The 22996-nt window shown below is 45.1% G+C and overlaps 1 protein-coding gene across 2 annotated transcripts in view; it reads left to right on the plus strand.

Moving 5' to 3' along the window:
• The first annotated feature begins 8303 nt into the window (after positions 1 to 8303).
• The window catches only part of LGI2 (leucine rich repeat LGI family member 2), a 28893-nt gene continuing 14200 nt past the window's right edge, over positions 8304 to 22996 (plus strand). The window contains exons 1-6 of one of the 2 annotated variants that reach the window (XM_082462380.1): positions 8304 to 8515; positions 10438 to 10509; positions 11498 to 11569; positions 13554 to 13625; positions 18717 to 18788; positions 19482 to 19651. In XM_082462380.1, the coding sequence (XP_082318506.1) occupies positions 8319 to 8515; positions 10438 to 10509; positions 11498 to 11569; positions 13554 to 13625; positions 18717 to 18788; positions 19482 to 19651 (655 nt within the window). In that variant the 5' untranslated portion in view covers positions 8304 to 8318. Of the gene's footprint in view, positions 8516 to 10437; positions 10510 to 11497; positions 11570 to 13553; positions 13626 to 18716; positions 18789 to 19481; positions 19716 to 22996 lie in introns of both variants that reach the window. The other variant, XM_082462381.1, reaches the window with a different exon arrangement.

A 22996-nucleotide genomic window follows, 5' to 3' on the forward strand; every position in this document is an offset into this window, starting at 1 on the left:
TTTGTAAGCTGTGAAACTGCTGTGTGAATGTCAGATCCTATCACTGCACCCTCTTTTTTTAAAAGTCTTTTATTGAATTTGTTACGATATTGCTTTCATTTTATGCTTTGGTTTTTCGGCGGGGAGGCATGTGGGATCTTAGCTCCCCAATCAGGGATCCAACCCACACCCCTTGCATTGGAAGGCGAAGTCTTAACCGCTGGACGGCCAGAGAAGTCCCTTATCACTGCACCCTTAAGAGGTACTTTACTTCTCCTGCCTGGGAAGGTAAATATCCCTACACAGGGATGCTTGAGTTAGAAACACTTGCAGACCTTTTTTCAACAGAGGGCAAGCCTTTGTCTGACATGAGCTAAGATGGCCTGCTGAGGACAAACTTGGGATTTACTACTGCCCTCTTCCCGAAATGACTGCCCCTGTAGGTCAGCATTCGTGCCAGTGGATACCCCTTCTTGCCTTCCTTAAATGATGGATCCCCTGCTCTCCTACCGAATTAGCAGTCTTCAGGAGCCACATAAATTCTAAGCTCCAATGTCATCCTAACGATCGAGAACAAGGAGTCATGAGGTTTAAGGGATGCGAATTTATCTCAGTGCAGTGGCAGGTCTGGTCTTGCCCTGGTCTTGCCCTAGTGTAATGTGAGTGTGTGTGTTGGGGAGGGGAACAGTGTACTGGAGTCACCACCATCTTGCCCTTTGGCCAGGCTCCTGAGATTCTGCCCAGTTGCCTGGGGGCTGCTAACCCAGGCACGCAGGACACCCTCCCGGATTTACTGCATGTGCAGGGCCGGCCGAGGGCAGTGGGAATCCACAGCTGGACCATATCTGCCTTGTCCACCACTGTATTCCCAGGGTCTAGCACAGTTTCTGCTCAATAAATATTTATTGGCCAATTAAACTAATTTTTCCAGCTTTCAGATAAATGCACAGATTCTGTCTCTTGGGATGTGGAAAGAAAGTGGTGGGGAAGAACTAAGACCCTTCTGAGTACCAGCAGGCTTTTTTGACATAGAAAAGTCTTATTTCCTTGGGTTTGTTTTAAGCTCCCTGAGGAGAATCTATTTATATTTAAATCTATATCTATCCATATCTATATCAATTTTTATTCATATCTAAAGCTATATCTTTATCTATTGTGATTTGTGGCTCTCAATGAACAGGTAGAGACCAACTAGCTAACCATGTAATTAACCATGTAATTAACTAACTTCCAATATGAAGAATTTTCATATTCTTCAACTGATTTCATCCTTCAAGCAATCCAGGGTGATGTGCATCGTCCTCTCCCATTTGCTGAAGAGGAAATCAAGGCCCTTTGAAGATGAGACCTGCCCAGGTTTCAATGGTGATAAATGGTGAAACTGGGATCATATCAGGACCCCTGACAACACATTCCATGATGGTCCCTCTTCACCAGTGGATCCTAGTACTAGATTCTGAAGACCTCAGGAAGGAAGTCATGAGGGAGGACTCTGAAGATAAGTTCTGGAAACTCTTCTTCAGAGCAACTCTTCCTATAAGACATGGGTGCGTTGAAGAGGGGAGACTCATAGCCAGGTCTGCAGGTAGCAGTGGAAGACTTAGTCCGTTTTCTGATTTCAGGGAGTCTGTCTGAAATTCTTCCCTTGGTGTTGAGCTTACTCCTGAAAGCTATGTTCAAACACAAACATCCCTGGGAAGGGCAGTCCAGTGAATTAATAACCATTGGGATTAAATGTAGATGCATTTCAAATACTTCCCTCAGAATATATTTTGATGTGGGCTGGGGTGGTTTGAGCAGAGGGCGTAAGATCACAGAATAACTCAGATTCTATTGAATGAAAAAAAAAAAATAAGCCCCAAATATCTTTAATTTATTCTTATTTAAAATTAAGTTGAGACCAGAGGCCACAGGCTTCAACAGCAAGAAACTTAAGAGGCTCTATGTCCTTAGAGAATGCAAAGCTTTGAATTAGCCATGGTTTATGGATTAGAGAAGAGCTTAGAGGATATTTAAAGACCCATTATTATACATTGAAGTTAAATCCGTACTCATTTTGTAACTTGTTCTCCTAAAGTAGAATTTCTAAGTCTGTTTGCTAAGAAGAGTGAAGCGATTTCCCATAAAATTATTATATTGACTTGTAAATTTGAGACTGGGAAAGTTGGTTATATAGAAAACCATCCTTGTCTTAGGAGATTGACTTTACTCACAGACCCACTGTCTGTGACTCACAGATGTACTTCTAATCAACTCAACCCAGCTAAAAGGTCGGGGACCTTCTCCTAGAACTAGGAACATAGTTAAAGGCATTCTGATATAAATATAAATAAAGTGATGTATTCATCAAAGTTCTCCAGAAAAACAGAACCAATAAGATATAGATGAGAGGATTTATTATAGGAATTGGCTGGTTGCAGTTATGGAGGCTGAGAAGCTCCGTGATCTGCTGTCTGTAGACTGGAGACCCAGAAACACTGACAGTGTACTTTAGTTTAATCCAAAAGCCTGAGAACTGGGGAGGGGTGGATGGGTAGGGCACGGACGTGATGGTGTAAGTCCTGGTTTGACTCCTCTAACCTGAGAAACAGGAGCACCAACGTCTGAGGGCAGGAGAAGACAGATGTCTTAGCTCAAGCAGCGACAGCAAATTCACCCTTGATCCACCTTTTTGTTCTATTCAGGCCCTCAATGGGTTGGATGACGCCTGCTTGCACTGGTGAGGCTGGTGATGGTGATCTTCTTTCCTCAGTCTACCAATTCAAAAGCTTACTTCTTCCTGAAACCCCCTCACAGACACACCCAGAAATCATGTTTTACCAGCTAGCTGGGCATCCCATGGTCCAGTCAAGTTGACACATAAAATTAACCATCACAAGTGACTCTTGTAAAATAAAGTGACTTGTAAACTAACGTTATTCTGATTAACTTTTTTTAAAAAGGTGCAGAATTTCAGAATAAGTAGTAGAAAACAGATGAAAAAGATTAAAATATAGTAATGACATAGAGAACAAAGATCAAATAGAAAAAATCAACAAAGGCATAACTTGATTCCTTGAGAAAACTAATAAAATAGATGGAATTCTGGCAGTATTGACGAGAAGAAGAAAAATGACAAAAAAAGTATAGAATTTCAAAATTTCCCTGACAAAGGGGAGGGAAAGGACATCACAAAATTGGGGAAAGAGCAAAACTGGGGAAAGAGGGAAAAGAGCTTTTAGAGGCAAAGCTGGGGACACTTACTGAGTTTTACCTGCTTCTCAGTTTCATCTTGAAGGTGCTATGTATTGTCTCTGATGTCTGCATGGACTAATGATGTCTGAATGAACTAGTGATGTCTGGATGGATGAAGCAGGATTCATCTTGTTGCAATAAACCAAAACCCATACTCCGACTAGTTAAACAAAAAAAGGAAGTTATTATCTCACAAAACTGCAGAATTTAATGGGTGACTTGATCTGAGACCCAAACGATACCATCAGGATTCCTCTCCTGGGCGGGTGGTGGGGGCACCTTCTCAGGAACCTGTGAGGGTTTCCAGGCTCACACCACCCCAACTCCTCGGCCAGTGGAAGAGTGAGACTGCTTTCCCATATGTCAAGCATAGGTCCTGTCAAGCAGTTTTGTTAGCCCTGATTGCTCCAGTTGGATGAGGTATTCACCACAAAACCAGTCACTGTGGCTGGGAGAGTGGAATGTTCCGGAATGCTCTAGTCTAGAGCCATGTGCCATGGGAAATGGGAGTATTCATCAAGTGAGCCACATGGATTGTATGTTGGGAAGGAATGATTCCCTCCAAAGCAAAATTGTGTCCTGTTGTCACGAGAAGGGGTGGCTCACGCTGGGCAGCAAATCTCCCAGAGGTGTCCGTCACGCTGGTGGTGGGGAGGAGGTGGCAGAGATCACCAGATACCACGGCCAGCGTCTTGAGGGCCTTTCAGCTGATTTAGGAAACTGCGTGAAATATCCACAGGCAGCGCTTCAAGAACATGACTGAATTCAAGAGGCCAATCTGAGGCAGATTCAGAATGAATTCCAGACTTGTGACACCCACTGAGTTTATGAAGCAAAGAAACGATGGGAAGCCAGAAACGGCATCTACATTTGACCAGCAGCCAACCACAAGAGTGGCATATTAGGGTGATGTGGTCAAAGAGGGATTGGCAAACTCTTTGATTAAAAAAAAGAGAGAGACAAGACTGTGTTTTGTGTTTTTTGGGGTTTTTTTCACCAGAGAATCCAATTTGTAGCCATTCAAACCAAGTGCCTTTGAGGTTTGGATGAATAAGTTTTCTTCGGTTGTTACAGCAAGCATCAGAGCCACTTAGATGTTAGTGAAGGCTTTCCAAAGCTTAGAGCTCTGGTGAGAATACCAGCAAGGTGGGAGAGGGGCGGGTGGTGCGGTGGGGGTTATTTGAAAAATGGGGGAAGGGGATGAGAAGCATGATGAGGTCTCTGAGATTCTTACACGATTTACAGTTTGGTTTAGAATTTGAAGATTATGCTTGGTTTAAAAATAGATCCCCAAACTGCAGTATTCTTAGATTTGCACTCTTCTGCAAGATTTCTGTGATTCCTTGCTGATTGCACCTGAGAGAGATTTTCTCTTGAACGTCTTTAGTGTTCTTATGTACAAAATCTTTCATTCATCTTCTCATTCATTCATTCAATCAACCAACATTACATTGAGAGCTTACTGAGGGAGAATCAAGGTTTCATCCTGAAGATTTCCTACCCAGCACCCCCATCTCCTCCTTACCATTCCCACTGGTCATCTAGCTGCCAACTCAGCATTGGCATGTGGATGGCTCATGGGCATTTCAGAGTCAACACCTCCAATACCAAACCGTTGATACCTCTCTCCCAGCCAAACCTTCTTCTCTTCTAGGCTTTCTCTTCTAAAGGAATGGTGCTTCCATCTACCCACTGGCTCCAGTCAAAACCTGGGAGGAGGCATTTTCGACTTTTCCTTCAACTTCATGCCTAAATCCAACCCAGCACCTAGTAGGCTCTGAATCAATACTGACCTAATGACAGGTGGTTGAATGAGAAGTGAATGAATGAACAATGCTTTGAGCTGCCTACACATGCTACTCCAGCCTGTGTCATTTCACCTCCCATAGGAATGTGTGCTCCTGCCATGGAGATACAGCATGAGTAAGTGTACATCCGAACAAGCATTTTTACATTTTGAAAAACTTGCTATTTCCTGGAAACAGATTGTGTCTCTCTGATTGTCTATTAAGTTTTTTTTTTTAACCACTGAGGATCTTGGAATCAAACCAAAGTAATCTGCATTTCCATTTTTATATCTTAATTTATAAACTGCACCTTATAATTTACAAGCATTCACTTAGTGTCTCTAACGGAGCCGAAACAAATACCAACCGTGCCAACTATACCACCCAAGTCTTCTCTCTGCACCCTTCTTATCAGGAACTTTCTAGTTTTTCAAGTTGGAGGGAATGGGTTGGAGCTAGACCTAGCTTGGGGAGGGTAAGGATAGAAGTAATAATGATATGTCACATTTATTTAGGGAAGAAAGAGGAAGGTCTCATTATACCCATTTTATAGATGATAAAATATAGGCTGGAGATGGGAGTGACATGACCAAGAAGGTTTGCTTATGAGTGATGGAGCCAGGCCTACTGCATCTCTGGAATTCTTCATGCCAAGGGTCTTTCTAGAATACGAGATTAGGATCTCTCCACTTTGGCACTGGTGGTATTTTGGGCTGGATCATGCTTTGTTGTGCCTTGCAGGATGTTTAACAGCATCTCTGGCCTCTACTTATTAGTTGTCAGTATCACCCACCCCACTGCAACAACCAAAACTGTCCCCAGATGTTGTCAAGTGTCACCTCTGATTGAGAACCACTGTGCTAGCCTGTGTCCTTGTCCTTGATTAAAATGGAGGCACAAAGGTTAGGAAAATTCATCTCCTTTCACTGCCTCTCACACCCCACCCACCACCCATTCCCTCCAATCCCAGGGTTTATCTGAGAATTGCCCTGCCCACAATATCCCACAGATCTCTGAACAAATACCTAGTACCTCTTGTGTGGCATTGGGTCCTTTAAAGTTTTGATCACATTTAGCTCCCAAAGGTGTATACAACTATCCCATTTTACAGGTGAGGAAACTGAGGCATTGAGAGGTCATAATTGCCCACAATTACACAGTTAGTTAGTAAGTGGCAGGCTGGGTTGCAAACCCACAACTGTCTAGCTCTGGGGACAGAGAGTTTACCTTCCCCACCCTTTTTTCCTTGCTCCACTTCAACACAGCTGAGAACCTTTTCCTGGGTGAGCAGGAAGGCACTGTGTTTGAGAATCCCTGCCCCCTCCTCTCTATAAAGCAGTAGCCCATCTCACTTAAGGCAGACATCTTTCAGGATGTGCAGGACACACACCCATGATTGTGGGTCCATGTGCCTATCACCCTCTCCAGACCGTGGTCTGCGGCCTCAGTGCCAGCACCGGGCCTTGCTGAGTAAGGCATGTGGGCAATGCATGTCCACACAGCAGTGAGGGCTACGCACAGCAGCCAGTTCTGGAGTAGGATTCTCCTGGCTGTGTCCTGTGTGACCCTGGGCAAGAGAAAAGACATCTCTGAGCTCAGTTTTCCCATCTATAAGATGGGAAGACCCATTTCTCAGGGCAGATGTGAATTGTGTGATGATAAATGTACACCGGTTCCCATGGATGCTAGGTGCTGGCTAAATGGTGACCTGTAACGAATGTCAACTCCCTCCATGAAGTTACCTGCAACAAACTGACTTTCGATTCCTGAACCCCTTTTGGTCAATCTGTGACCCCCATGTAGCCACGTGGAGTTACTTCTTCAGGGCTATCTGCCAGCTAGACTTCAAGCTCCCTGAGGAGCTTTGTTCCCCCGCCCCCTCCAACCAGCGGCCAGCCATATGTGCTCCAAATGACTGCTGAAGGAGTCTAGTATTGGTGATTCCTACAGTAATAATAACCTTTTGCATTGGTCACTGCCTTTTCGGGGTACAGCTTAACATATGAAATGGTTTTCCTTGGTTAGTAGCCGGATGATGGGCCCTTGATTCCCCACTCTGAGCAGCCCTGGTTTTTAGCAATTTTGATTCTGCTTTGGCCATTTTCTTTGATTTCTCCAGTTCACACTACCTTGTGGTAAGATTCAAGCTCATTGCACCAAAGGTGCGGAGAGAAGAGGGGCCCAGTAGGGTCTGGTTACCAATCCCCAGCCCAGGCTCTCATCCCCATCTCTCCCCAGCCATTTACTCCTTGATCACCGGCCAGTTACTGATGCTTTCAGTGCCTCAGTTTCCTAATCCGTAGATTAGGACCTGGCTCAAAGGGTTAGAAGATTACATATACAGAGCCTAGAATGTATCACACCATTGATCTCTACTAACAGTTGCCCCCTGTCCTTTAACTGGGGTGGGTGCGGTGCCTAGTGAGCCGCTGAGGGAGGGAGAACTGGTACGGGCGTTTGAGCTCTGCGGCAAGCCGGCGGCAGGCCCCAGAGCAGCCGGGCGTGCACTGCTGTAGCAGTTTTGCTTGCCTACATGCCTTCAGGAGGGAAAGGGGGCTGGCTTCAGTGAGCCCAGGGCGCTGTGGGAGGGGAGCCAGCCCCATCGCGCACCGCAAAAGACAAGCAAAGCCATGCCCGCTGAACTCAATGGCAGCATTCACGTCTTTTAAACATTAATAAAGGCTGCTCAAAATTCCGTACTCTTCAAAGACCCGGGACAAAGTCTCCCTTCCCAGTCATGAAGCCAGTTCCCCAGGCTCTACTCTTTCCGCCGCCAACCCCTCACGTTTTGGCCCGGCTAAAAGGAGCCCAGTGTCTCCCCAAAATTATTTCGAGTCGGTGGAGGGACTGCGGGCATCTGATCCCCAACCGCTCGGCCGTGTCCACAGAGGGGCTCCGTCCAGGCCGGCTCCTCCCCTAAGGTCACCCAACTTTCTCCTCTCCCCGCAGCTCCTGGGAAGGGTCCGGGAGGGGCCGGCGGGGCGCGGCGGGGGGCGGCGCGAGGCCCCCTCCCCCGCGGGCGGGCGCCCGCCCCGCATGATTCATTGGCCAGAGCGGGCTGCGGGCTCGGGTGCTGATGTCAGGCGGGCGCGGGCGAGGCCCGGGCGCCGGTGGGGGGGCGCCGAGTGGGGGTGACGGCCAGCATGCTGCTCGGCTGCGGCTCGGCCTCCCACACCCGCGGCGCCCTCGTCCTAGCCAGCAGCGGCGGCGGCGGCGGCGGCGGAGCAGCGAGCGGCGCCCGCGTCTGCAGCGGCGCGGAGTCCGAGCGCGCGGCGCGGCAGCGGGGGTCGCGGCCGGGGCGGGGACCGGGGACGCGGCATGGCGCTGCGGCGGGGCGGCGGCGGGGCGCCGGGACGGCTGCTGTTGCTGCTGGGAGCCGCGTGCCTGATCCCGCCGAGCGCGCAGGTGAGGCGGCTGGCGCGCTGCCCCGCCACTTGCAGCTGTACCAAGGAGTCCATCATCTGCGTGGGCTCCTCCTGGGTGCCCAGGATCGTGCCGGGCGACATCAGCTCCCTGTGAGTGAGTGGGACCCCGGCAGCCCCTGCACCGTCCTGCCCCACCCGGCGCCCGCTGCCGCCGGGGAGTTGCCTCTGGTGACGGGACAGCGCGACCCTGACCCCACTTCCCGGCCCCTTCCTTTGCGTTTGGGTTGGGGCGCGCGGTGGGACGTGGGTTGGAGTCTCGGGCCCCTGGGAGGATGAGGGGAACCCGAGATCCAGAGTCTGGGAAGCCAGACGAGTCCCTGGGGCAGTGTTTCTCAAAGTCTAGCCCGCGGGCCACCTGCATCAGATCCACCTTGGGGGGCTTGTGCCAATGCAGATTCCGGGGCCCGCACCGAATGATGCAGGGTCTGAGAGTGGAGCCTTGGAGTCTGCGTTTGGCCTCCCCAGGTGATTCTGGGGCGCATTAAAGTTTGAGAGGATGTGTGTTGGGGGTGGGAAGGTTGTGTGGGGGGCATGTGTATGCAGCCGAGCATGACTGGAGCGCTTGCAGAGGGATGAGGCCTCACCGTCCCTCCTGAGGTATGAGGCTGTGGTTTACACGGTGCCCTCCTCTGGACCTGTCCACACGGCAGGTGGGGCAGAACCTGGGAGAAGGCATGTCACCTCTAGAAGTGGAGATGCCGCCGCATGTGGCCCGGAAGAGGGAAGCACAGAGGACCTGGCGGAGCATTGGGGAATGTGGGCATCCAGCCCAGTGGGCAAGTGCTGGGAGTCAGCCGGACTCCTTGCCCTGAGTTCATAAGGGCTTCTTGCCCCCCTCCTCACCGCGCGTTGTGCTGGCTGCTTATTCAGTGCTGGAGGAACGGACAGGAAAGGGCTCCCCATTATTGGTCCACCTGCTCAGGGGCTTTCAGCCTGGCCTCACACAGCCACTCAAGCCACATGGCCAGCTCTCATAATGGCTGTGGAAGGGGCTACTGGGCAATATCTTCACTGCCGGGAAATGTTTCCTGCTGAAATGACTCCCACATCCAGGCCAAGGTGCTGGGTGATGCCCACGCAGTCGTAGAGGCAGGGATTCCCATGGGGGGCAGGGGGTTGCTCTCACTTGCTCTTGTGCTCTACTTCCGCGTCTCCACCCCAGGCAAGGCGCTGGGGCCTGGACCCAGGAGTGAAGGGCTTCCTGTTCGCATGTATCGGAAGTCAGGAGAGTCTGGCTGAGCAGGAACAGAGGGCCTGTTTGACGCCTAATATTGCTAAGTCGGGTGACCTGGAGCATTCCAGAAATGAGAATTCCCCTGGTTAAATCCCTTAGACCAGCAGCTGCTTAACGGATCTGCATATTAACTGAAATAATTCTGAAATGATGTATTGAGGTCCTACTGCGGCCAGAAAGGATAGGGGCCCTGGTGGCTAAAATAGTCAGGTTCCTTGTTCTGATTGGCCGTTAAGTCTGGCAGATGGCGTGGCCTCCCACCACACGTTCAAGTTCAGGTGTCTCTGGGTTGTTTCCCAAGGCTTTCACAGTGCATTTAATCGGAAGTGCTCTGAGCGACTTTCAGAGATGTGCTCCCAAGGGGAACGCTTAATCCTACCCTTGAGTTTCGTCGGCCAACACTAATGCTGTGTCTACACGAACAGAATCATGGGCAGAGGTGAAGGAATTATCCATCTTCAGCTGGGGCCTCCTGTAGTTAAGAAAAGGAAGTGAGGGTTTATTGATATAAACCGGCTGAGATAATGTCTATGCAAGGAGCTAGACTGATAGTAACGGTTTCTATTATTCAGTCCAGTTTTCCTATTGATCCAGTTCATTGGAAAATGGCTGGACTCATCTTGTTCTTACCCCTGAGAAGACCCTGGCCAACCATTTGAAGCCTCATTCCTGAGTGGAGGAGCTTAAAGCACAGGTAGAGGATAAGGCCTCTCGTCCATCTTGCCCGGCGCTTCCTCAAAGCAAACTAGTCCTTGTTTTGTTTCTCTCTTGCCCGTAGGAGCCTGGTAAATGGAACGTTCTCGGAAATCAAGGACCGAATGTTTTCTCATCTGCCTTCCCTGCAGCTGCTGTGAGTATGGGAAGTCCTCTCTGGAAAGGGCGGGCCTGGAGGTGCGGTCCTGGGAAGAGCCATCTCTGTCTCTTGGGTATCAGTCCTTCCCAAGATACCCAAGCTCCACAAGTAACCTGTGGCTGGCTCTTGGTGTTTACTTGCCCCGTTGTGTCCCCACTGAGCTGAGTCCCCAGTGCTCAGTGTCTTTTCCTTCTTTCAGCACGTGTTTTCCTCAAGGACTTTATTTATTTATTTATTTTACCATCTTTATTGGAGTATAATTGCTTTATGTTGTTGTGTTAGTTTCTGCTTTATAACAAAGTGAATCAGCTATACATATACATATGTTCCCATATCTCTTCCCTCTTGCGTCTCCCTCCCTCCCTCCCTATCTCACCCCTCTAGGTGGACACAAAACACCCAGCTGATCTCCCTGTGCTATGCGGCTGTTTCCCACTAGCTGTCTATTTTACATTTGGTAGTGTATATATGTCAGTGCTACTCTCTCACTTCTTCCCAGCTTACCCTTTCCCCTCCCCGTGTCCTCAAGTCCATTCTCTACATCTGCATCTTTATTCCTGTCAAGGACTTTATTGTAGATGCCATCTCCCATATCCAGCAACTGGGGACAAGATTACATTGAATTATGACCTGAATTTCACGTAAACGTACCATTTCCCAAACACCTCACTTTAAAAGAGAACCTCCATTTTTAACCTCTAAATGTTATTATGGAAATAGGAGCTCTCAGATCATATTTACTGAGACCCGTAGGGAAGAAAGGTGAAGTAATGGGGGTGACCAGAAAATCTGGCCAAAGGGAATCCACTTGCCATCGTCCATCAGTGTCTGTGAGTCAGGTCACACACCGAATGGGCCAGTTTTACACTGAGAAGAGCCCATGTTTGCCCACAGATCAGAACATAACAAAAGAAACAGAAATGGCTTCACTATGTGACTCAAATTTTACACTTCTGCATTGAAACCTAATGTCTCTTATTTTCAGATTGCTGAATTCTAACTCATTCACAGTCATCCGGGACGATGCTTTTGCTGGACTTTTTCATCTTGAATACCTGTAAGTTTTGTGCTTTGTCTATTTGCTGAGTGTTTGGCATGTCAGTGGAATGGCTGTATTGCTTTCCAAGCTGGAACAGCATCTCTTAGAGAGCTTCAGGGTGGAGAAAATTCAGAAAACCCCATTCTGTTTTCAGCGCTGACCTTTTATAGTTTACTTGTGTATAAACATGCTGAGACAGGAGGAGGTTGGAGACAAAGAGGGGGAAAGGAAACAAAGAAGGGAAGATATCCATTCATTCTCTGCTGACATTTAATTTGTCATGTCATAAGCACAATTGGAAATTACATTGGATATTTTTACCTCTCAAAACTAGACGTGGATTTGCTGATCAGCTAGAAATAAAGCTGAAGGATTCTGAGGGTTACATATTTTTAAGAAAGTCTCCCTATTTGGGGATACAGCTTCATGTTTTTAGTTTACCTGTCCTATATCCCGTTTGCAGTGTCTCCTGTGAGCTGCAGCTGAGGGTCTAATTTTGCTTTTTCTCTTTTAAAATAAAGGTTATTTTTCCCTTTTCAGTTGTGCATATTTTCCCACCACCCCCCAGCAATGCCTGGCTCTGATTTCTGCCTCTTCACACTTTCACGTCGTCTTTTTTCCCCTTAAGTTCTTCCACCCTTGTCTTCTGTCACTTTGTAATAATATTAATCCTGCTATCAGATGGGATTTCCTTACTTAGCATTCAGGGAGATTTTTTAAATCCATGTCTCTGCTTTCTTATCTGAGGTTAACAGGTAGATGTTTGAATTCTAAATACATCCTGGGTCTAAGAAAGCTCTCTGCTGATTTCCTGTCCTCAGGAAAGATGTCTCTGGAGAAATTCTTTCTTCAGAGGATACATAATATAGGTACTCTCATAATACTTGATAGTCTAGGTAACCTGGGAAGAGTGGTCAGGCTGAAGTGCTAGGCCAACTAGGTTCTCTCAAAGCACATCAACAGCCGATGGAGGTGGTGAACAAAGAGCCATCCATTCTCTCTTTCAAGCAACACATCTTCCTGTCAAGGTTACTGAGGAGGAAGTTCGCTTCTCAGCTTATACTGAAGTCTATTACTGAATAGACCCCTGATTTAAAAAAAAACCAGGCACCAGATCCTTCTCAGTGTACGAATCAAGAACTGTTTCACTAACGAAAAACATCATGTTGCAAAGTCTCCCTTGGACCATCTCATCAGAGACTTTCTTACATTTGAAGAAATGTGATGCCGTAAACTAAAATTTAGTTCACTGTGGCCCTAGGGAATAGTCCTAGTGCATTCACTTCATGTATTTCCCATTTTAAAGCATGGCTGGAGTTATTACTGCAAGGTCCTGTGTGCAAGCCCTAAGACATCTTAGCACAGAGAAAGAAGTTTGGCCCATGCTCAACTTCCTTATACTTTCTATTTCCAAGTAGCCTAGAGATCTTGAGAATATCCTTGCCTTGTCACCCACTTGTTCAGAGGTGACACTGTGTAGGACATGATGAACTCAAGCTTGCCGGAAGCCAAGCTTAATGGAATTCTCCCTGGGCAAAGACTTTAATATGAAGATGTAAAACAATGGGCTCCCCTCAAGGGGCAATGATATTAACAGAAGTATTAATAGCCAGGCACTGTGAAATGTAAGAAGGTTGGAGGGGGGAAGATGTTTGGAAGCGTTCCAGTCTTGTTCTGGAAGATATTTGAGAATATCTTGCCTTTGTGTAGGGCTTTCTTCTCTTTTTTCCCCCCAAGATGTTTTTACCCATGCTGCCAATTCTGACTTTGAAGACTTCCAGGCTGCTTCTGGAAGGAGTGCAAAAAGCACATTTGTGTGGAGGCACTCTTGCACACACACCCAGCTCCCACTTGGAATCTGGTATAGCTGACCTAGCCTTTGGAGATGAATTTCTGAAATTCATAAATGCTTTTAGATTTCATCCTGAAAGCATCCCAATATTGTTTTCTCGAGATATTAAGCAGAGAAAATTCAGTTTAACTATATGGCTGTTCTCCTTAGGTTCATTGAAGGGAACAAAATAGAAACCATTTCAAGAAACGCCTTCCGTGGCCTTCGTGACCTGACTCACCTGTAAGTCCTGTGAAAAGTGTTGTAAGTCCTATTTAATGTGTAGAGTGAGGGTCACTTCCCAGTGCCTATCTCTTTCTTGACTGTTTTGTACATATTGTAATAGCTTCTGAAGGAAACTCATTGCCAGATTGCCTGAGCGGTTTCTGTATTGTTGATCAGACACCAGCCCACTGTGATCGCTCACACACTTGGCTTTCTTATCTTCTCCGTCCTCCCGAATTGCCGTTATGGTCCACATGACTGCATGTGAAGTCAGGAGCACTCTGAGCTAGGAGTGATGGGCGAGGTGGGAAGGAATGGAACATGTATCATATACCTACTCTGTGCCAGGCCCTGGGCTGAGTGCTTAGTGAGCCTTCTCTTCTTTATATTTCACCGTAATCTGTGAATCCCCATTGTACAGATTTGGGAACTGAGGCTTACCTGACTCACTGAAGAATGCTTGTTGAATGGAGGATCAACATTAGGATGAAGTAGAATAGAGACATTTTTGTGGTTCGTTTAATTTGGATGCAAATAGCGCTTTTTTTTTAATGTTGGATTACTCTGTGGTTTAAGCTAAGCTCTCTGGGTTCTTTAATAGCCTTCTGGAGAAAAAAATTAAACAAATTGATTTGAATTGGCATATCAAATAAAGCAAGCACACACACTTAGCAAATTTAGAAAACTGGAAAAATAGTGCCTGTGCTTATGAAAATGTGAACATCGTCATTGTCTTGGCAGGAGCAATTTATTAACCAGGAACCAGTCCCATTTGCACGCTAGAAACTTTGTGTTTGAGTAGGATAACATGTGCCATCTCCATAGTCAGCTTATCTGTGGTAAAAAGACAATTGAGGAAGTTAGAGGGCTTTGAGTAGGGGTATTAGGCAGGGTGGCAATACCTCCAGGGTGTGTAACCGTAACCGATACAGCATCTAAGGAGATAATCATTCACATCAGACCCTGATAGAGGCAAAGGTGTCTCTCGATAGGCTCAGTAAGCACTTGATTCCGGAATCCTACCAATCAGAAGTCCTGCCTAAGTTACAGCTTGTAGAGTAAGGAGATGAGGGAGTGGAAATGGGAGTCTAAACATCTGGAGCCGCACAGCCCATCCTGGACAGCATCAGACTCTTATTGGCATTATTCCTCCATGTTTTCTTTCCTTGCTATAAAAGTCTTGATTGGTTTTTCAGATTCAACCTAGATGCCAAATCCCCACGTTCTTGTAGAGGCGAAGACAATGGGCTTTGAGTCACCATAGACTTGAGTGCAAATCTCAAGGCCACCATTTGTTAGTATTACTTGGCCTTTTTCGAGCCTCACTTTTCTCATCCTTAAAAATGGGGATGATTACACAGACCTCATAAGATTGCCGCACGTAGTGGGTTAGTGCTTGCTTGCAAAGCATCCGGCCCATTATCCACGGTAAATGTTCAAGGTCTGATTGGCGTTTTTATCATCATCGTCGTCATCGTTCACAACAATAGCATCATTCCCTCCCTCTGCTAATGAAGAAGCCTCAGTTTTTTCCAGGGGCTGCTGAGTAGCCTTAGCAGTTTGGGTGGCTAGACAGGGTCTGCTAGGAAGACAACTGTGGGTGTCTGGAGAAGAACAGCTGTGGCAAGACAAATCCAGTTCCCAGAAGTCAGGAATGAGGCCTTTGTTTTTGCGCAAAGGCTCTGGGCAGATTATGCGCCTAAAGCAAAGCCTGTGTGACTGGTTGAGTTCGCCCAGATGTCAACTTTCATCTGACCAGTTGGCTGTGGGTCCTTGGTCTGAAAACAGATGTAAATATGCAGGTATTGTGCATATGTATTTGCATATCTTTGTGCATGTGGGCCCTTGGGTACATGGACTTCTATTCACGTGTGCACATAACTGTGTGTGTGTGCTTGCACATTTGCACATACAACCACATGCTGTGTATTACCCATATGTGTGCAAGAGGCACCTCCTTGTCTGTGTGACATGCAGGGGGCACACACAGAGGGAACAAAGGAGTCCTTTGTTTGGGTCCAGAGCGCATCTGAGGCGTTAGAGGAGATGTAAGCCCATCCAGCGTGGGTTCCCATCCCACAGTCAAGCCTATGGGGCCCTCCTCCCCCCAGCTCTCCAGCTCATTTCCCTGAATGTGCTCACAACACTGGGCTCTCAGGGCGCCCTTGTGCACACCCAATTCACCCCGTTACTGGGCCTTTCCCTTACATCCTTTCCCTTGCCCAGGATGCGGTTTCTTCTGCCCACGATCTCCTGGAATCTGCCTTTTCTTTCACAGTCCAGACTAAGTTCTGTCTTTTCCTTGGAGCCATTCCTGATCTCCCCTCCACACCTCTTGCAGCCCTCCCAGCTGACTCCACACAACCGGCACTTTGCTGTAGACACTGGCCGTATTGGTTGGTACCGGTTCACGGATGTTAGTTTCATCTCCCCAGCTGTGTTGAAAGCTCCCTGAGGGCAGGGCCCCTGCGGATCTTCCATTAGCTCTGCTCTTCCCCCAGGGTCTCACACAGGGCTAAGCCAGCAGGACATTCTTTCTGATTCACTGACTGACCAATGAGCTACTAAGCTGGGTTTTCCATATGTGCTCTACTGCAGGGCAAGTCTTATGACTTTTAAAGTTGACTCCTCTGGGCTGGAGATGTACGTAGTAATAAAAACATTTAATACACTGTTGAAAGAATGAACTGATCCTCCCAGCCTATCCCATCCCCTTTTTTTGTAAACTTCTAAGCAAGGAGAACACATCAGCTCTCTAAAGTTCACTCCTGTGCTTAAGGAAGTGACTATCTGGAAGTTGCTTGCTTAAGTATCTGCTTTTTACCTTTATGAACTTTTCCAACACCTGCAGACTCACATCCATGCGTAAAGAAACATAGATCAGGTTTCAAAGCATTGAAGGAGCAGTGCCAATCTGTAACTAAAATCTAGGACATTTGTTTTCCAGCGGTCCCACAAAGCCCAAGGGACCAGTTGCTGTTAAGTAGTTTTAGAAATGAAGTGCCATGAACTTGTACACAAAATGAAGTGGAAAGTGAGATGTTATGCACGGAGTCTGGCCGGGGTAGGGGTGGACAGTCCATCTAAATATTTCAGCTTTCTGAAATCTAAATTGAACACTTGGAACAGTTACTAAACATTCTGCTTTTTTTTTTTTGGCCTTGACCATTCTGTATATGCTTATCACTTCAATCCAGTGCATTTCAATTCACTAAAAATGTTTAGCTAAACTACTAACCTTTAATTAGCTAAAAAAATTGTACTTTACTTTCCAGAAAAAGTGACTAGCAGCCAGAAAAAAAAATCAAAACTGTCTCCTTTTTAAATTTCAAGAAGCTACTTCTAGAGAATGTTCAGTCTGATTACAGTCTGTAGTCTATAATCTACAGTCTGTAGTTACGATTTCAATCTGTTCAGCCTGTTTTCCAACATCTTTAAAATTGTACCAATAAATCATTTAGGAAAAGAAGGTAAAATAATACATGAAATTGTATTTTAATCCATTCGTGGTTAACTGGATAGGAAAAGACATAATTTAGAAACTATAGGTCTCCCTGTATTCCATTGCTATCGTGCAGCAAGAATGTTTGGATTTAAAATGGGCACAAAGCTTTCTACCCTAGCTGACTCTAAGGAGGAAAACCCTTTCATTCCTACTTCTGGGATGGGTCATTATGATGCTACAAAAGATTAATTTCATATATATTTTTAAAGAGGTTGGTGCTGAATTACCTACATGTGGATTATCATTTATATGTTTTGCTGTTTGTATGCTCAAATGTATAAAAGAAAACAAAAGTAAGCATCAGTTTTTTGGCTGACTCACATTAGGGCATGATGCCTGGGAGAAATCAGACTTGATGTATGTCATTTCAACACCTATCATCTTTCTACGTCAACAGCCCAGCACCATGTACATTCATCTTCAGCAGGATGACAGGGCACTGCATAATCCTGAATCATCAGAGAAAGCACTGATGATGTTTGTTCAAGTCTGCTTCCTGGAGATGGGGGTGTAGATTAGGACATTTTAGAAGGCTCTTCAACACTAAGAGCAAAAATACAAAATATGGTTTCTGGTCAACCTTAATTAATGAGAAAATGAAATTGATCACAATCAGTCATTCCCTAAACATTGTGGTTCACTGAGATTTTCTATTATCATTAGGGTTAGAGCTGAGATTCTTTATGTAAAAGAATATTTACATAAAGTAAATACTATTTTTTAATAGTCACAAGTAATAAAATTCACTTAGATGCCCCATTAGGGAACTTCTTAGGATAAGACTGTACATCTGTCCTTTTATCATTCTCATTTTAGTGCTTAAATCATCCATTCAGAAAGACTTTACTGAGTACCCACTATGTGCCAGGCACTGTTCTAGATGCAAGGGATACGGATGTGGACAGACAAATATCTCTGTCCTCATGTTGCTTATGTATAGGGAGAACACAGAGTCAGTAAACAAATAGATAGATAATTAATATATATTGTATGCTAAGTGACAGTTGTGCAGTGAAGATCAACAGAGCATGGGAAGGAGTTGGGTAGAGATCAGGGAAGGTGGTGAAAGTGGAGGACAGACCTAAAGGAGGTGATGGATGAACTACACCTAGGGGAAGAGCGTCAGGCAGATGAACACCAAGTTCAGAGAACTTGAGCTGGGAGTGTAACTAGCCTGTGTGAGGAATAGCAAAGGAACCAGTGTGGGTGATCTGAATCACCAGAGATTCAGTCCCACAGGTAAGTGGGAATGGAGGTAACTAGACAGTGGAGGGCCTTGGGTGCCATCAAAGGGACTTTGACTTTTATTCTGAGAAACGTGAGATGCCATCTGAGGATTAACATGTATATCAAGAGCTTAATAAATGCTTGTTTTAAAAACAAAACAAAAAACTGACATTGTATGCTCCAGCATCTATAATGTTATCTTTGTGTAACTAAACTCATTTCTTTATCTCAGTATCAATGACCAAAGCCAGAAATTGAACTACCTTTTGCTAAAGAGGTTTAGAGCTCTGTTTTAAATCACTTGCTTTATTTAAGGGACTTCAGAGGGATAGGGCATGAAGATAATAACCACATTAAAATGTGACTTTTTGTTCTAGTTCTTTGGCCAATAATCACATAAAAGCACTCCCAAGGGATGTCTTCAGTGATTTAGACTCTCTGATTGAACTGTAAGTAATGAAAATTATGTGTGCTTGTCTTGAAATCCCCTCTCCCCCATACTGCATTTTTTTTATGTTGTAGCTAAAAATCTATGACAAAGTAGCGAATACTGGGAAACAGCATATAGTTTGTATCATGTTAGCTTTGCCATTTTGGAATATACTTAGTAGCATTAGGCCAATGGTAATTCGGCATGCTGGGTGGCGGGAGGGGGGGGGGGGCTTCCTTTCTTCCAGAGAGCAGTAGTGTATCCACCTGCGTTGTCTTCTAGTACTTGTCACTCCTTGCTGGGCAAAGTTTAACAAGATCTTAAAGTTTCAATTGTGTTTGTCAAAACTATCTTCCTGTAATGTCCTGTTTTTGCTTGTGAGAACTTATGCTGGGTGGTGTTCTTCTGTCACCCCTCCCCCATTTCCACCATGGCGTGGTGACAGTTTCAAGAGGATTTGGAAAAATGGTGCTGTGTCAACTCTGAGCACTCTCTGTGCTATACGGTTAAAATCATGGGCACTGAAGAGTGTTAAATAAAGTCAGTGGTACATAAGAGACATCGGATGTATTAAATACAAAATTTTTAAAAAATTCCACTTTGGGGAGTTATTAAATATGTCAGGATATCAGGATTTCTGGAGTTTCACGTTAGGGCCAAAATATTTCCGACATGTCTGTTTCTCTGTGTCTGTGTTTGTTTTGTTTTTTAGAGATTTAAGGGGCAATAAGTTTGAATGTGACTGCAAAGCCAAGTGGTTGTATCTGTGGTTGAAGATGACAAATTCCACTGTTTCTGATGTCCTGTGTATCGGTCCACCAGAATATCAGGAAAAGAAGCTGAATGACGTGACCAGCTTTGACTACGAATGCACAACTACAGGTATTCAGAACCTCTATCATCAAAGTCTGATATTTAGAATAACCCTTTGTTTTTCTTTTAGACTGTCAACAGGGAGTGGGGAAACATGGGGGTAAAAGTTTTCTATCAAAATTATTTTAGGGGAAATTTAAGCATTCTCAAAGAAATGATTTGATGTGGCAAGCAGTTTGGAAGGATTTTTGTTAACTGCACTGGCTTTACTTTTGATTCTTTTTGATTCTTTACAAAATTCAAATTTGTCTAAAGATTTTTTTTTTAAGGTCAAAGGTGGGTTTGGCATGAGAACATTTTCAAAGCAGTCTAGGTTTCATATAAAGACAGTACAGAGAGACCTAAGTCACTGTTCTCTTGATTGAATACTATGAAATTTATAGGACATTTAACTAATAAATACCAGACTTTAAAATTTATAAATTGCTTTTGTAGTTCCATGTAAAATGAGATAACTAGGCATCCTAATCGATGGCAAGGTAGGAATATAAGTTAACAACTAGTTATCAAAAGGAAAAATTCACATTGAGGAAAAAAATGTCAAGAAAGTTTGATTTTGTTTTCCAGAGTCTGCCTTAGGGTTTCAGTTTATACATTTTCAGGTTATAAGATAAAACTAAAATACTAACCGCCTCAACTGTCATATCTTGTAGAGAGCCCAAGAGTATCTCCATATGAAAGGCTTAGATGGAGTTTCTATAGCTTCTAAAAGCCAGATTTTAAAGGAGAGCGGATCAATCCACAGTATGAAACCTGCTTACCAGACTTATAAAAATAAACACTTAGGCTGAGAGTTGGTATCTACAAAGCCTCAGGTCATGTCAGTAGGAGCAGCAGGAATGAGAACTCAGAAAATAGTTATGGAAACTCAAAAGACAAAAAAACTCTAAGAACAAAATATCACATTTAGGCTAGTCCTACTGCTTTCCCCCGATCAAATAAACAAAAAACTCAAAAGTAAAAATTATTTCTAGATATCTTTGTAAATAAGGGACCTGACAAGTTCTGTTCTTTTCTGAGAGGAAACCTGAAGTCTTATGGAAATGACCTTGCCTTTCATCACTGAACAGGGACTTATTCAGCTGTGTAATTGGCAGGTGCCCTTTAGCCAGCTGAGGCCACTGGGGGGTTATTTATTGTATTGTAGAGCAGTGCAATATATCAGAGGTCACGGTCAGTGACATTTGCACCAAAAGGTGGCATTCAAGGCCATGCCGTATGAAATGTGAAACCACAGCTCGCTGGGGCTCCTCTCTGCCTCTTCTCATTTTTCTGGAGAGTTCTCTAAACCCCATGCTGAAGTGAGCAGCTTTTCCATTGTTCTCTTCACACCCGGCCCTAGTGTGTGACGACGTTGCCAATCTCAGAGAGAAATGGCTTGGGCTATAGAGGGCCTTGGAAACTAGGAATCTGTCCTAAACCCAGAATCTCTGGGGCAGCATGAGCCCCTTAACATGTTTGGGGGCATTCTCTTATACACATTTATCTTTGCTAACAAGCTTTTTGCTAAAATTTAGAAAGTCAGCCTCCCTGCCTGGAAACAGGGAGATGATGATTCTGTCTTTGCTCTTGTTTTATCCCTTTAAGGCTCATGAACTGATGAGCTCTCACTCACGGTGTCTTCCATCACGAAAAAATGGTGCCACCAAGTTGTGAGCCCTCCCCCCAGATATAGTCCCTGCCTTGTAAGAACTAGGTCGATAAAGTATGAGCTTTGGGGGTTCCTATCTTCTGGCTCAGATCAAGCCTCATACGCTGGTGCTCTATTTAAGGCCAGGGAGGAGATAGGTGAGGATGGATGGAAGTTGGAAAGCCAAGTCTAAGACTCATGGTACCATTACCGCATCCTCACTCGAGTTTGGGGAAGAAGCACATTTTCTGAGTGCACTGATTTCCTCTTAGCTCGGGGTTTTAGCAAAGGAGTAAATTCTTCCGGTAGATGTCTCACCTTGTTCTTCCCAGGGAGAGGAGGGTAAGATTACCATCCTGTTCCTCAGCACAGGGGTGTAATTAACACCACAAAGCCACCCCTGGCCGGTTTCAGCTCTCCAGATTAATCAGTCCCTCCATAACCCTCTGCTTCAAGTCTATTTTTAACCACCTCAAAAATCCCTGTTACCTACTCATAATTCCCCATGTTAGGTGGATAATTCACTAAATTCCTTAGAGGGAGTGAATTTTGCATCCTAATTGTCCCGTTAGTTTCCCTATTTCAGGGCTGATGAAAATGCAGAGAGAAATAATGCATTAATGTGCAGTTTCTCTCCCAATAGGATCAGCGTCATGTATAATTTATTTTCCGCAAGTGCTATAAATAGGTATGTAAAAATCTGTTGATTCCAGTGGGAGCAAGGCCTAAATTGTAAGAGTCCCACTGACATCATGAACTTAATCCAATGTGAATGGAAGTGGAAGTGCTTTTTGCAGAGGAGGCCATTAATACTTTAACACTAGTAAATTGATGTCATATCAGTATGTGGATTGTTTGAGATCTTTCCACAATGAATGTGCTTTTGCCGTTTGTGAGAAATAACTTACGATGGGGATGGGGAAGATGTTTAAATTCCCCGAGTCCTCTCCCCCATTCACACATACACACATTCATCAATCATATTGTTTCACCGCTTTCTTCCCTTCTTCCTTCTTTCTCTTCTCCTCCTTTTTTTTGGACAGGAGCGGCGAAGGGGGAGAAGGAGTCTCCTCTTAAGAATTAGATTTATAATTCGAATGATTTAACAGTCTGTGCTGTGCCAGATAGCCAGTATATAGAAAATATTATGAAACCAATGTTTGGGGAAAATCAATGAAAATAGGACCATTAAAGGCTAGATTTGTAAAATGCTCTCTATTTTTTTTTTTAAATAAAATTAAAATTCTGGAATTTTTTTAAAAGAGAAAACTGAAACTTTTGGGTCTGCACTTTAAACGGGCTGCATTTTTAAGCTCACAAAGTGCTCGTGTTTCTGAGAATTCAGAGTGTAGTCAGGAAGCTCTGAGCGCAAGGAGACGGGGTAACAAGCGTCAGGAGTGTTGGGAACCTTGGGCAGACTTGGATGAGGCAAGGCAACCGGAGATGCTGGAGGAGGTTATAGACGTCTTGGTGGTAATTAAAAGAACGCAGCTGTATTCTCTGAGTCCTCTTCTGCCTCCAGGAAAGAAAGCAGACCGTGACTGCTCCCATTTCCCTTTTCCCATTTACCAGCCTGTGAACACGGAAGCCTTTTGCAGCGTTTTCCGACTTCTACACTGGGGCCACCAGGGCCCACAGGAATGAACCAGGGGTTTTTCAGTTTTTAGTCTTTGACCAAGCAACGCTGGTATTTTGGGGGACTTGATAGAGGAGGGGGAACTAGG

Source organism: Balaenoptera physalus, assembly GCF_965194825.1.
Source record: "Balaenoptera physalus genome assembly, chromosome: 5".
NCBI classification, from domain to species: Eukaryota; Metazoa; Chordata; class Mammalia; order Artiodactyla; family Balaenopteridae; genus Balaenoptera; species Balaenoptera physalus.